Source organism: Argiope bruennichi, chromosome 4 (genome assembly GCF_947563725.1).
Source record: "Argiope bruennichi chromosome 4, qqArgBrue1.1, whole genome shotgun sequence".
NCBI lineage: Eukaryota > Metazoa > Arthropoda > Arachnida > Araneae > Araneidae > Argiope > Argiope bruennichi.
Window position 1 is genome coordinate 67,936,381 of NC_079154.1, and position 16,549 is coordinate 67,952,929.

The 16,549-nt window shown below is 31.0% G+C and overlaps 1 protein-coding gene across 2 annotated transcripts in view; it reads right to left on the reverse strand.

The window, feature by feature from the left end:
• Positions 1–6,992: 6,992 nt before the first annotated feature.
• Positions 6,993–16,549, reverse strand: part of LOC129967155 (uncharacterized) — a 41,704-nt gene continuing 32,147 nt past the window's right edge. For both annotated transcript variants that reach the window (XM_056081854.1, XM_056081853.1), the window contains exon 6: positions 6,993–7,686. In XM_056081854.1, coding sequence (XP_055937829.1) covers positions 7,417–7,686 — 270 coding nt within the window. In that variant the 3' untranslated portion in view covers positions 6,993–7,416. The remainder of the gene's footprint in view (positions 7,687–16,549) is intronic.

Consider the following 16,549-nt stretch of genomic DNA (forward strand, 5'->3'; position numbering starts at 1 on the left):
ATGAGTTTTACAATATTTATGTAATAATTTCTCTTATTATCGTGTGAGAACATGATGCTGTTTTGTTTGGGGTTTTTGAAGCTTCAAAATGCGGTGGGCAGTAAATAAAGGGCATGGGTCGTAAGAAGTTATCGCCCGAAGAAGCACAAAGAATAAAATGGGAATCAAAGCGAAACAGCAAAGTTATATATATATATATAAATAAACTTTCAGTTTCAATTTTTCTAGCTGGCAAAAAAAGTATTGCAGCTCGTAAAATTTTGAGATGGGGGAAAGAATCGCTTTTTTTAAAAAAATTAATGATTTTCTGCAATACAATAGTCACGTGGTCATTCCAAACTAGTTTAAACCAAATTTCCGCAAAAAAAAAAAAAAAAAATTATAGCCCCGAGAAAAAATTTTGGAGCTCGACCAATTTTGTGATGAAAAAAACCACCACCAAAATCGATGCGTGCGTTATCTGATAGTCACGTGATTATTTCAAAACGATTTAAGCTGATTAAGGACTAAAATTGATTAAGACAAGCAATGACTTAGAAGATAATATTGTTCTCACTTGATAACTTAAAATTTGAGATAGCAGATTTCAATTTTATATTTTTTCTTTTTTTAAAGTAAAGATTGTAACTCTTCAAACACATATTCACTTTTGATTAAGTATTATTTTCACCAACTTTTCTTTCAACTGAAAACTCAAATTTGGAAATGTCGAAAGATAATTTCTGTTCAAAGATCCATTAAATAATTTTAAAGAGTCAAAAGCATTCATTATTTCGGGACTACTCAAAGTCTTAAAAAAGACTGCAAACTTTCCATGTTAATAATTACGAAGGATTTCGAAAAAGAGTGTTTTTAACGAAAACAACCGGCAATGATAAAGATGTTACGCAAAAATGTCAGAAACGTCAACTTATTTAAATAATAACTCGAAAGGAATTAAACTGTCAAGATAGTTTATTTGTTTTAAAAATTTATCCTTTTGGAATTGTAATAAGTTTCATAGAAATAAAACTTTTTCTATTATTATAAGACGAAATGATTGTCAAAGTTTATATTATCTTAACATTTTTAATGGGATGCGCGTTTCTAATTCTATTTAAAAATATACAAGACGAAGAATATATTTTTCATATGAGTAAAATTAATAATGATTACTAAATATGAATACTTTTACAAATATATAAAAATTCTTCCCTGTGCTTTTGGAAAGCAGCTCAAGTTTAGTCAAATGAACAAAATGGCATCTGAATTTAAAGCTGTTTTTGAAACCTCCATTCTATTTCCTGGTATGATTAGAAACTTGCGCGTCTAATGTGCATTGCATCTTCGGTGTAATTTGAACTCCAAATCACGATTTTCTAAATCTGAAATCTTAAATTCTGCCACTATTTAATGACCACATCAGAACGTTTGATTTAGAATTTGTCTGAATTCTATAAATTATATTGGTTTAAAGCATAAAGGATTCAAAAGAACGAAAGAAATAAAATATTGGCGACTGAATTTCGACCACAGGAAGAAGAATGAGAGAGAGAAAAAAATTATGAAAAGGAGAATCGAGAAATAATACAGTTGTAATAAATAAAATTGAGTTAAACACGGTGTTTTTTCCTACTTCTTGTTATTTATATACAGGGAGGTTATAATTAAACCTCCCTTATAAACAGCTTCCTACAATGCAAACGGGTGAACGGATTGCAACGAAATTTGATATATAGACTATACATGAGATGCGCTCACAGAATTTCAAAAAAAAATTAGTTTCAATATGTCCACTAGAGGGCACCTTTTCAGAAAAAAACATTAAATTTAACACATTAAACGACCAAAACGGAATACAAAAACAATATTAACATTTATTGACTAGTTTCTGATCGCATTTTCGTAAAACAACATTTAGTAAAGGTAAGGAAAAAATAACAGTAAGCAGTTTGGAAAAAAAATGTTCAATTTGCAGAAAGAAGAACAGATTAGAACGAAATGGCACAAGAGGAGTAGTTGTTAATCGTGTCCAGACGATGTAGAGAAAGGTGCACCACCCTCATTCACCTGCAAAATTTCAAGTCGATGGACAGAATGTTCAACAGCAGATCGTAACTGATCAGTTGTGATGCTTCGCACATTCGCATTCAATTTTCAGCGTTTCCCGGTTTTTCATTTTATTACTCATAATTCTTGTTCTGGATTATTAATATTGTTTCTGTATTTTTTAGGGTTTTTTTTTTCGAAATTCCATGAGCGCATTTCTTGTATAGTCTGTCTATACACCAAATTTTGTTGCACTCCCTTCATCCGTTTGTGTTGTAGGATGCTGTTTATAGAGGAGTTTAATTATAACCATCTGTATTTTCTTATAAAATAACGAATTGCAGCCAGATCCTGTAAGTAAGCATGGATTCAAATGTGTTTAGTTAAAACATGCCTATATGATATTATGCAATTACTATTAAGATATACAAATATATATAAAGTACTTTTATGATAAAGAGAACTCAATTGAATTACAAAAATGCCTAATAAAATGAAATTTATTCAAGATATTTTGCATTTTTCTATATGTAGATGCAATTTCTTTTTATGTATTTATTCTGTTAGGAAAATTGACAATTAAAATACATCAATTGCAATAACTACTTTTTAAGTAAATAAGAATTCCCTAATTATTTGGAATAAATTTTTATATTGGATTTACAATAAATAAAGATAATGTCGTTACATGCATTATTCTTCAATATTTCCCATCTAATTTCGAAGCCAAAATTCAGAACTGAATTTATTACGTAACAATTGAGTCAAATTTTAAAATATTTTATGATATATATATATGATTGAGTAGTTTGGGAATTAAAATCAAGCCGTCGTTTGATACTGCCCTTCCATTAGAGTTTTAGTGCACAATTATATCATAATTTTATTACCATAATTAGTATAATGGTGATACACAATTTTTTGCTAATATTTGATTATATGATTCAACATTATTAATTTTTTAAAATAATTAATAGATCTGTTGCACGATAAATCCGTCAGGGCCAAACGTCCTCCCGTTGGTGTGGTGTGGTGTGAAGAGGGGTGTGCCAGCTCAGATGTCGTCCTCATCATCTGACCGCGGTTCAAAATGACGAGGTCCGTCCCAAAATATCCCTGGTGTTGCTTTAAACGGGACGTTAATATAACTAAACTAAACTAAACTAAACTCAGTTTTGATGAGAAATATGAGTTTGGGATTTTCTCTAATCATACTTCATGTGGTCACAAAAGCTATTCAACTAGTTCATAGTTCCTTCATGCTCTTATGTGAGTTTAATAACTTATGCTACATTGTATAGAAATGATATGTGTGGGACAAATATCTTTAACACAGTTATGTTCCAGATTTCCGACAGAAAAGGTGGATAGTTGATATCGGATAAATAAAAATGTCGAATCATAGGGTTTCGTAAAAGACAGGAACTCTTATTTTCTAATTAATTTCGTTATTCCCTCCGAATCCCCACACCCCTCGCATTTTTCTTTTCTCTAAGAGTTTGCCTAAATAGTTGGCTCATGATGTTGCTATATCGTAGCATATACAATGTTCGATGATATCAATCTTGCCGAAATTGTACAGCTCAGTGGTGGCAGGGTGGTCGATTGCACGTTCTGTCCCTCTTTTTTTATAATTTCATAAGATTTAATATATCTTGCCTATCATTTTAAACCAATGAATTAACTGATTTTCTCGTACGCTCTTGCCTAAATTTTTTGCTTGCACAATAGAGCCCTATATAATGGTGGAGCTTTATTAGTACAATGTAAAAAAATTACACTATATTTTTAGAAGTTACTGTAAGTTTTTATAATGATAAATGCTAATTATTTAAAATTTTTAAATATATCATGTTTTTAAAACGAAATGAAAAGTATAAATTAATTTCTCCTTCCCCATACAAACTGCTTAGAAATTTAGGTACATTAATTTTATTTTATTTAGCTTTTTTTTCTTAATTTTGTGCTTATAAAATTTTGCAATTAATTTTAAGATAGCTTCCTGATGAGCTAACTATTTGACAAAAAAGTTTTAAATTGATGCCAATAATTTTATCCATCAAGAAAAACAGACAACAAAATGTTAATTTTAGATTATGATCCATTTCTGAATACAGTTAGTTTCAAGTCGCTAGGAAGGTCAATTTAAAATATATTGCAAAATTTGCACCTAACAGAGTACAGCAGAAATCGATTTAATAAAAGCATATTAATATTAATAATAAAATTATTTTTATTATCTGAATAATGGTAAGATGAAGTAAAACAAATGTACTAGACACAAAGATATGGAATCTGTTCTTTTTCTCTTTAGGGGTATAATAAATACGCTATTTACATTTTAGCGCACAAAACCGTTTTTTGGTATATTTTTAAAACATAATTCGGTGCAATCTGGTCATACTTTTAAACCTCTTGGAACAACCTGGATTTTTATTTTTATGTTTATTATGTCTAATTTCAGATTATTTAAGTATGATAAGGATTAAAATAATTTTTCACCGCACTTGCTTGCGGTATTTGCATAATGCACAGTAAAGACGATACCCCATAGAGCCAGTCAGACTGGCCTTCCTTTCCTTACTTGAATAGCATGCAATTTATAGAGTCCAAAATTTCTAATCTCCTAAAATACCTACTCAAAATTCGCTATGAGGTCTTGGATTGTTAGAAATGTGTTAACTGAGTCAAAGTAAGAAGTTAGCTTTTGAATGGCATTTGTTGAGTTTTAGAACTACATTGCTCATATATGTATAAACACATAGAAGAAGAAAAACTCTTTCTCTTGACGAATTTGTCCCAAAATTTTGATTCCAGTATATAGTTTTGTTGCAAAGATCGCAAATCAACTTTCATCGATTAATTTTGCTGCCTTTCAGAGTTATTATTATCAAATACACATGAAAAATATGTATTCCACCAGTGGATGGATTTGATGCAAAATTGGAAAAGACTTACTGAACTATATGGGTTACAGTGGCTTGTTGGTAAGATTTCAGCTTCAAGGCCACATGATTCTAAGTTCGAAATCCGATTCATCCGAAGAACAGCCATGTAAGTGGACTTGTTTCAAATTAAATCTTCCGAGATCAAATGTTCTCTTATTGGTATCATGCATAAGATTGCTAAGAGAATGCCAGCTCAGGTGTTATCTACATTATTCTAACGTTATTTCAAAAATGCAAGATCCTAAATAGCTTTGGTTTTGCTTCAAAATAAAATATTAATGCAGCTAAATTAAATTTAACTATTGAGTGCAAAATTTGATTTGATATACAAACTTATTTAATTTTGATTTATCAATCGCATTGTATTTTTAATTGTAGTGATCATATGTGCAAGACAGAATATAAGAAAAGTAGATATAATTCCAAAATGATGCTTTTTCAAGTTCGGTATGGCTTAAAAATGGGTAAATTTAACAATATTTTTACTCGAATTTTTGACAACTACAGTATTTTGTATTTCAAATACGAGAAGGAAAAATCCTAACATATCTTTTTCCGATCTGATTAAAAACCAAGAAATCATACTATAATCTGATGAAACCTTATATTTTCACAAGAAAATTCATAAAAGGATGAAAGGGATCATTAACTATAGTGAACTATGGCTTTTCGCAGTGATTAATGGATATAGTTAAGATTCTGACTGGTGATTACATTCTGTTAATGACATCCAATTAATCAGAAGAATTTGATTTACTTGAATTCAATAAACTCATTAGCCGTGTTGGTTTCGCCTGTTTCGATCACAATTAAATTTTGTAGGAACATGCTGTCTTTGGATAATAGAAAATCAATGTAGGTGACTGGGATGTTGCCAATTCACGTATAATAAAAGTCAACCTTGCGTTGGCTTAGGAATGTAATATTCAGAAGCTGAAGAATTCCTTTGCCTAAAGAGGTCTTCCTAATTCAATTGACAAATTGATTTTCTGTTCAGTAAAATGGTCTAAGTTATCAAGAATCAATTTTTAGAGATATTCATTTGATTTATTTTCTGTGTTCTGCTGTAAATTATTCGATATTCTTTTATTTGAAGATTTCAATCTGGCTTTTTTTTTTGTCTTTTAAGTTTATAAAATAATACGGAAGTTTTTGCTTTCCGATTATAAAAAGAAAATTGTAGAAAGTCAAATGAATTTATTACTGGAAATTACATTCAGTCGTAGCTATTTTTCGACATAATCACCGAAAAGATTCAGTGGGTCATGTTTCTAATCCTTTTTTCCTTTATGAAGAATGGCGGTAGTAGACAAGTATTTTTAAATGAAGTATCGCCATTTATTATCGCCAATTATTTACCTATTTTTAAATTAAATTGGAAGATATTTAGCGTCAAACCTTGACTCATTAGTACTGATACCAGACTAAGGGGGAAATACAATGATTACAATTATTTATTCGATACTTGATAATATATAAATGGAAGAAAGGAATTTGATTCGAAAGCATCACAAGAGGTTATTTATTGAGCTAATAAAGGCACCGGTTTTAATTGGCACTACTGTATATCCTTTTAAGTGGTTTAGAGTATCTCAATTAAATCTGATACGGACGGCAAAATTTTAATCATTAGAAAATCTTGTATATCTAAAATATGTTTTAGAATTTATTTCTATGAAATCTAAATAGCGTATTGTTATTTAGTCTAATTGATTATAGAATACCAAAGTTGATTAAGATACATAATGCAGTGCATCACTCAATAATATTTAATGAATTAATTTATTATTATTATTTCAATGTCACAGCTAGAAATATTTTCGGTATAAGTTTTCTAATTGTCCTTTGCTAATTTCAATCAGAGTAGCAAAGTTTTTATATTATTTTAAATCGCTAAAATTTTCTGGTACTTTTTAGTGATATCGTCAATTTACAAACGTCCTAAATAAAAACATTTTTTTCCCAGGATTTGATTTTAAAAAAAGTGTAATCAGTGAAATGATATATTCGAACAAGTTTTCGAACAAAAAATTTTTTATTGGAACAACTTTTCGCATTCAAAAAGGTAACATAAAAAATTCTAACATAGCAAACAAATGTTTTTCAGAACATTTATTGAACATTAAAACATCCATTTATAGATCATTTAACATTACATGAACAATTAACATTATAGCCACTCTCCCCATCTCGCCTGCCTTCAATAAACATTACACCACTAAGAAAGGAATTCTACTGAAAAAAAATCATACTTATAATCAACCACGAATACATTACATCAAAAAGGAAGTGAATGAAAAATTGAAAGACAGAAATCACATTTACGGCCAACATAGGTAGTGTGGCACCGGTACAAGCTGTACCAACTTTCCATCCTTGCAAGATTTCTTCTGCCACACTAGAGACAGAAAAATCATAAGACGACAGTTGACTACGACATTCAAGCCTGCCGGATGGCGTTGAAGTTGTCCCTGAGGGCGTAGCGGCCTTCTTCCATGGCAGCCAACCCTTCCTTCAGGAAGGCCTCGACGCAAGGCTCTTCCACGCAGACGTCGGGATTGCTGCGCTTGTAGAAGACTCTTCTCTGTCTCAGGGGTACCACCAGGAGACTGGCTGTACTCTCGCATGGGGCGTCATTTCGACAAATGGTCTGGGTCTGCTCGATGAAGCTGCCATCGCAGGATTCGGAGGTTAAGCCATAGGTCTTGCCCTAAAAGAGATAGAGAATTAATTAATTAATGTAGTATTTTATATTTCACTTTAACAGCAGCCCATCTCTCTGCAGCTGGAGTCGGGCCGCTGTGATCTGGTGGTAAGATTCTGGCTTCGAAACTGGAAGGTTCCAATTTTTGAAACCCGATTTCACAAAAGAACCGTCGGTGCAAGTTAATTCCAACGGGGCCAAATGACCTCCCGTTGGTGTGGTACGGAAATTTGGAGGGAGTGTGCCAGCTCAGCTGTCGACTTTTCTATTTGATCGCAGTACACAATTCCGAGGACCGTAGCAGATTAGCTCTAGTGTTGCTTTAAATCGGGACGTTAATGTAACTGAACTACAACTAGAATCATGGAGATTTCCAATTTTTCCGGCAAGTAAGAACACGTGCAAAGACAATGTAAACTGTAGCCATTTGAGAGACTATCATAAATGAAATCTGCAAAAAGGGATAAAAAAAATTACACAGTCGCATTACGATTTTACACATGTATGTAGGCCCCTATAGCAATACTTGATTAAAGAACGGAGTCAAAAGAAAAGAAAGCCCTCCAAAAAATAATCATTAAAAAGAAAAATAGAAGACAGGAAATTAAGCTTAAATAATAATAGAAAAGAAATAAACAAAATATTCAAATGGAAAAAGATACCAAAACAAAATAGAGAAAAAATTTGTGAGGAATAGGAACAAATAGGAAAAATTCAGAAAAATTAACCCTTTACCCTCGAAAGGTGACTCTCACTCACCATATGATTTAATGCCGCAACTCGAGAGGTGACACTCGTTTACCATTTTGTTTGATGCGGACATACATTTGAAATATCGCATGTAGGTTTAAATATTAATAAAATGCGTGGATATAAATGTTTTATACGCTAAATTGTTCGTGTAATCATTTTAAGTCAGAGGTAAGAAAATGTAAGCGCTACAAAACGTCTCGAGTTGCTCATTCATCCCCACAAAAACGGCCTCCAGGGCAAAGGGTTAAAAGAAAAATCAGGTGATAGAGAAAACTTTCGAGGTAATATTTAACAACAGAAATGATAGTAAAAATATTGGTCTTAAGCAATAGAAAGAGTTCCTGAAATGCAAGACCATCTGAGTTTGTAGTGAAGATGACAGTGTTCGTATTAGGCAAAAACAGCTATTGAATGCCGATTACAGAGACACAATTTTTGAAATTTTTAACCTTAATATTCTATATTACATGTGCCGTAAATAAAAGATGAAAATGACATGTTAGTCGGCACCCCATTCTTCAGCACTTCCGCTTCAGAACAACGAGTCGACGTTTGTCTTGCATCGGCAATTTTAATATATACAATGTCTACATATACTACGGTAATGGATCTAAAACCTATGATTCGACAATTCCAAGTTTGTTGCTAGATGCCATTAAAAAGGATAGACTATGTTGCGAGATCCGTATTATGCATAAGAGATTTAACCGGAAAGAAAGCCAACCAATATTCCCAATGAACCAGCTTCTCGCAACAAGCTGATAATTAAGAAATATAAGGAAAAACTATCTGTAAAATCTATTAAAAACATAATGTAAAATCTGTAAAAAAATTTTTAAATTTCTTAAACTATTTAATTAGTTTATTAAGAAGGAAAAAAAAAATTTTGCAAAATTCTAGAGACCAAAACATAATCCATAAAAGTGATGCACCAAATATAAATATATATATATATATATATATATATATATATATATATATATATATATATATATATATATATATATATATATATATATTGGGCCACAACAAATATTAAGAGAAAATTTCAAAGTATTCGTTAAAAAGGATATAAATACAATTTGCTTTTTGGGTAAATTCGCTTTTAAAAGTAATTTAATCAAGACCTGTCGTTTTTATGATTTTATTTTGGCAGCTATATTACTGATAGCAGTATTATTTTCTACATTGCAAGCACGGTTTTAATGATGTTTTTATTTTTATTATTTTCTCATAACTATCAGTTTTGATTTCTTAATGCATCAAAACTTTTCAGTAATCGACAATTTATCGCATACTGCCTTCTACACAAGGGGGTCGGATAAATCTTTAAATTTCCCCAAAGCGATCGTTTGCCGGTATAACGAGTATCAGTAGGACATTTCTAAATGAATCGCACTTTCGAAATTCACTAGGGTCTACTTTTAAGGATCATTAAGATGTCCGGATATTACTGCGGAGAAAGATACAGAAGAATTGATAGTTTCAAATATCCACTCACTTACTTTAAATTTATTTTACCCAATACGATTAATTCTTTTTCATTTAAAAAAAGTCGCAATTTATTGATTTGAAATCCAATTTAAGAAGGCATTTAAAGTGGTTGAAAGGGATTCAACAGCAGAAAGGGTTGGAATTTGAATGATAAAAAAAAATGGGAGGGGGGGGGGGTGCAAGAGAAAGTTTATTCTGAAGCAGAGTGTGTTCAATATTTACAGAGAACTTATTTTTATCTTGATATATTTAAAATAAATATTTTAAAGCGTATCGAATATCACGTAACTTGAAAAATCTAAAAAATAAATATTATTCTTGATAAGTAGTTTCCTAAAAGTATGTTAGACTTCAAAAATAAACAAAAATAGGTTTAACATATGTACAATGCTCCTAAATAACAAAATATAAAACTTGATGTGAGTGCAATGAAAAAAAAATTATATTGAATTAAAATAATTTTACACTGAAATTTAAAAAAAAATTATGGGAAAAGGCAAATAACTGTATTTTTCTGTTATAAAAATACGGTTATACAGTCTGCTGCGTTTCTAAAAACTAATTTATCAGGCTTTTGACTTTTTAAACCTATTATAATATAAATTTTTGCTATAGTGAACATCCCCATATTCTGATCTGGCCCCCATTTGAAATGATTATGTAAAAATTGACATTTTTCAAGGCACAAACCATCCTAAATCTGAAGTCAAGACGATCACATATCGCCTTATTCTATTTAACAATAAAGTTCTGTGGTAGTTCTTAAATCCATTTCATTTGATAATTTACGGAAGAGAAAAAAGCTCAAACGTAAAGCAAAATTGGGGAAATGGATATAAAAACTAAAATGGAATTCAGTTTTTATTCAATGATGCGACTGCCACATGACAAATGTAATAATGCTTGTTATTTAATATTTAACTATTATTTTGTGTTTTTTTTTCGAAAATACGCATTAAATACGAAAATTAAGTTGCTAAAGCACAACTGGAGAGTACAATATTGATATGAAATGATTCCGTTGTCGATCTGAAATGCATGCAATAAATTCCTAAATAACAAAATCTACAGTGTTCTTTTTTTTGCTTATTTTATAGAAAAAAAATTCAGTTTTAAATTAAATACTTTGGTAATAGTCTATTTTAAATTCATTGTCCACAAATTATTTATAAATTGCTAAATTTTAATTTCTTTCTTTCTTTAAAAATATCAAAATTATAATATATTTAAGATAAGCCTTGTTGTACATAGTTACTACACAACTACACCTACTAGTTGTCGTGCGCTGCTGCAGATTAAAATAATTTTATTAAAAGCAGAAGCAAATTAAGTGAAATAAATTAATAACAAATATACACATTCATTCTACAGAACCTGTAAAAATATTTCTAGTATTTATTACCAGAAAAATTATTTGCTAGTAAAAAAAATCGTATTTTTTAAATAATGAAAATATACAATAAAATTTAATTATTCTTTTATTATTTTCCCGCGAAGACTTTGGAATTAAAAATTTATATGACAACATCATTTCAAAATGTTAAAGAACGAGCAAGTGTTAATGATTTATATGGATTTCGGTGGAAATGGATTCATATTTGCTCATAAATTACTCTCATGCTTATTAGCAAACTTGTCCTAGTTTCACGTTCTATTTGGATTCAGAAATAGACAGGCTATTTATCACCTTGTCATTGCCGAATGTTGAGGATATGAAATGTCTACCGGTGCTTTCAATTTATGAAGCGTTTCCAACTTCAGCAATGAGCCAACATAATGACTACTGTTAAGTCTAAATTTTGAGAATTTCATTTGTTAGATAAGCTTTTATATGAAAAGATTTATGCAAAATTTCCAATGTTTGAAGATTTTAAACTGGTACTTAAAAGTATTATTTTTAAAGATTATTTTGATACATTTTTTTCGAAATTTTTGTTTTAGCAATGCTATGAGATATTAATTCTTTAATTTTTACTTTAATAATGTTATTTAAAATTAATCTTCATGCAAAAGGAGCAATTTTATGAATTGAATGAAAAACTTTTAACTAGAATTTATATGGTTTCCGTATGATTTTGGGGAACAGTTTTTTTTCAGTGTTTTTTAAGTTTTTGTTACATTTTCTTGTTTGTTTGAAATTAAAGAATTAAGATTTTTTAAGCCTTCTTTATAAAAAAAAAATGTTTAATTGTGAGTTAATAGGTTATTGATACTATAGTTGAAAATAAAACATTTACAAAATCTGAACCAATGCTCTTACTTATACAAATTAAATATTTTTAAAAAATTGTTGCCGGCGTCCTGGCATAGGGGTAGCGCGACTTCTCCATGATCTGGGCATGCTGGGTTGGAGTCCCGGTTCGGGCATGGCTGTTCTTCATCTGTTCTGTGAGATACGTGAATTTTCCCCACTGTAAAAAGGCGTTGTGCTAGCGAATGTGAAGCGTGAGTAGCAAAATCGTACTCTTGGTAATGTTGGCGCTACTAAAACAAGAGACGCTCTCTCTCGGCTTAAAATCGCTGAATTCGAAATCAGCAGGCTTGTCCATGGCAAGTGCCATCAGAAACAACAACAACAAAAAATTATTAAAAATATTTTTGTGCACACCGTAAACATTAATATTATAGTATATAATATATAATATACATATAATAGTAACATAATATATAGTAAACATTAATATATTCTTCCTGATGTTGTTTCCAATTTTATAAGAATTTTTTTCTTAACAATTTATAAAAAAGGATACTCAGAAAATGATCTACATAATCTTTTTTTTTTTTTTTTTTTTTTTTTGCAAATAAATTCTCATAAGCAAGTTTTTCAAGTTATTCGCTGTTAGCTTGATAACCAACGTTAGTCAATTTTATAAATTAAAAATATACAATATATATTATATATTCAATTCAAGTGGATACTAAATTCTTTTCTAAAACATCTTCCATTACATATTCGATGAATTGTTAAAGTACAATGCCTTATGGAAATTCATTTTCTAAATCTAAATCTTTTCTAATTTCTTTTCTAAAGATCGTCTGCTTAATTGGAACACTTAAAATTGAAGCATTTATAGAGAACTACAAAATTCTTCAAGCATTTCGATGCAAGTTGCCTAGAAACATATTACGAACTTTCGCCATTTCTAGTGCCATTTTCCAGAAAAGAAGCGATAAGTAAGATTAAATGACCTTTGAAATTCTGCACCGATGATATACTTTTCGCCGAGCAACGGAATATTTATACGAAAAGTAGTAGATGGCAACCGGAGACATCTAATGTCAAGAGTTGATCAGTTTCCATGACAACGGTGACATGAGAGCGGATGCTTTTCCAACCAATTGCCAATCTCGGCATAACTATTCCTGAAAATGCGCAGAAACGTGAGACTGATACGTTCACTGTAAGATTGCTCCTGGAAGTTGTTACTTCTTGCGCTCGTACTATTTTTGGGACATAATTAAGCGGATATAATTCTACCAACTACTATATACTTGTAGTGCAATTCCCTCTCAATTATTGGTGGTAGCAGATACTTTTGGGTTTAATAATTTTTATAATTGGGCTTATTTCCTTTCTAGTTTAAGATTTTATTTTCATGAACAATAATCGGATCGTTTTTATTATATAATGTGCTATTCTAACGAACAATTTTTGGAATGTCAAATTTCTTTTACTTTTTTTTCTTTTACTTTTTTACTTCGGAATTGCAATGGTTATAGAGATTCTAAACTCTAATGATAACATGGTAATATTTCAGGACTGATTATCATTTTTTTTTTTTTGAAAATTTACTCTTAATTTTAGCAACAAAGAATGCACACAAGAAATGTATTTAATATCGTTGCAATGCGTGTGTGCATAAAATCTATAACTATGAGATTTCAATTGTCAAGAGGCCACAGTGACTTGGTGGCAAGTCTTGGCTTCGGAACCGAAGGGCTTCAGGTTCGAGACCCTATTCCACTGATGAATTGCCGTGTAAGTGGTTCTGGTGCATGTTAAATCCGTTGGGGTCTAACGTCCTCCCGCTGGTGTAGTGTGGAAATTTGGAAAGGGGGATGCCAGTTCAGATGACGTCCTCGTCATCTGACCGCGATTCAAAAGTATGAGGTAAAAGTAATCCCAAAATAGCCCTAGTTTTGCTTTAAAAAATGGGACGTTAATATAATCAAACTAAATTAATTCAATTTGTCAAGATATAAACGTAGAATATGCGTCCAAGCCTAAAAATTGCTTTTTCTGTTTTAATAAGAAATATAAGTTCAGGCTAAAATGTTTCACCATAAAACACTTATTAAAAAGGACCTATAAATTCCCTTTCCTAATAAATTTTGTAAGAGTGTTGAAAAATCAGTGGCTTTTTTTTTTCATTCTACTTAATTGATAGAATTGAAAAAGTAGTACTCAAAAAGTTGAAACTAGCATATCTGGTGCCACCAATCTTTTTTTTACTACACTTTGCATCTATTCCCATCTTCATATGAGACTTAAAAAGTTCCAGCATGGTGGTTGGTTCTCGCCACCCGCGTGGGTGCAGAAATAGTGGGAGTCGACTTCGACTACATCCTTTCGATGACTGGACGTGCTTCCCACGGGAAGGATTGTACCGTGGCCGGTGATGGCCCCTAGAATTCAACCTTAGTTCCTGTCAATGCTGTCGAGCTGTTCGGTTATTCCAATTTAATCTAATGCCTTTAATTAGGTGGGGTGGAATAACCTTGTAATAGACATCATGAGAATCTCTGATTAATATGCGTTTCAATAAACTACAAGATGGTAACAATTGTTCAATAATTCAATTTCCATTTACATTGAAATCCTTATGTTTATAGTTCTATATTTTTATTGAGCGATTAAAATCAACAGAATGACATAGTATTCGTGTCGATTATTGAAACGGATTTTAAGACTGTCATGAAATAGTTTTAGCCACTCGCTAAATATTAATTGCCATAACTATAATGTAATATAAAAGAAATTTGAGATACAAATATTTCAGTCAATTTTATAAATTAAAAATATACAATATATATTATATATTCAATTCAAGTGGATACTAAATTCTTTTCTAAAACATCTTCCATTACATATTCGATGAATTGTTAAAGTACAATGCCTTATGGAAATTCATTTTCTAAATCTAAATCTTTTCTAATTTCTTTTCTAAAGATCGTCTGCTTAATTGGAACACTTAAAATTGAAGCATTTATAGAGAACTACAAAATTCTTCAAGCATTTCGATGCAAGTTGCCTAGAAACATATTACGAACTTTCGCCATTTCTAGTGCCATTTTCCAGAAAAGAAGCGATAAGTAAGATTAAATGACCTTTGAAATTCTGCACCGATGATATACTTTTCGCCGAGCAACGGAATATTTATACGAAAAGTAGTAGATGGCAACCGGAGACATCTAATGTCAAGAGTTGATCAGTTTCCATGACAACGGTGACATGAGAGCGGATGCTTTTCCAACCAATTGCCAATCTCGGCATAACTATTCCTGAAAATGCGCAGAAACGTGAGACTGATACGTTCACTGTAAGATTGCTCCTGGAAGTTGTTACTTCTTGCGCTCGTACTATTTTTGGGACATAATTAAGCGGATATAATTCTACCAACTACTATATACTTGTAGTGCAATTCCCTCTCAATTATTGGTGGTAGCAGATACTTTTGGGTTTAATAATTTTTATAATTGGGCTTATTTCCTTTCTAGTTTAAGATTTTATTTTCATGAACAATAATCGGATCGTTTTTATTATATAATGTGCTATTCTAACGAACAATTTTTGGAATGTCAAATTTCTTTTACTTTTTTTTCTTTTACTTTTTTACTTCGGAATTGCAATGGTTATAGAGATTCTAAACTCTAATGATAACATGGTAATATTTCAGGACTGATTATCATTTTTTTTTTTTTGAAAATTTACTCTTAATTTTAGCAACAAAGAATGCACACAAGAAATGTATTTAATATCGTTGCAATGCGTGTGTGCATAAAATCTATAACTATGAGATTTCAATTGTCAAGAGGCCACAGTGACTTGGTGGCAAGTCTTGGCTTCGGAACCGAAGGGCTTCAGGTTCGAGACCCTATTCCACTGATGAATTGCCGTGTAAGTGGTTCTGGTGCATGTTAAATCCGTTGGGGTCTAACGTCCTCCCGCTGGTGTAGTGTGGAAATTTGGAAAGGGGGATGCCAGTTCAGATGACGTCCTCGTCATCTGACCGCGATTCAAAAGTATGAGGTAAAAGTAATCCCAAAATAGCCCTAGTTTTGCTTTAAAAAATGGGACGTTAATATAATCAAACTAAATTAATTCAATTTGTCAAGATATAAACGTAGAATATGCGTCCAAGCCTAAAAATTGCTTTTTCTGTTTTAATAAGAAATATAAGTTCAGGCTAAAATGTTTCACCATAAAACACTTATTAAAAAGGACCTATAAATTCCCTTTCCTAATAAATTTTGTAAGAGTGTTGAAAAATCAGTGGCTTTTTTTTTTCATTCTACTTAATTGATAGAATTGAAAAAGTAGTACTCAAAAAGTTGAAACTAGCATATCTGGTGCCACCAATCTTTTTTTTACTACACTTTGCATCTATTCCCATCTTCATAT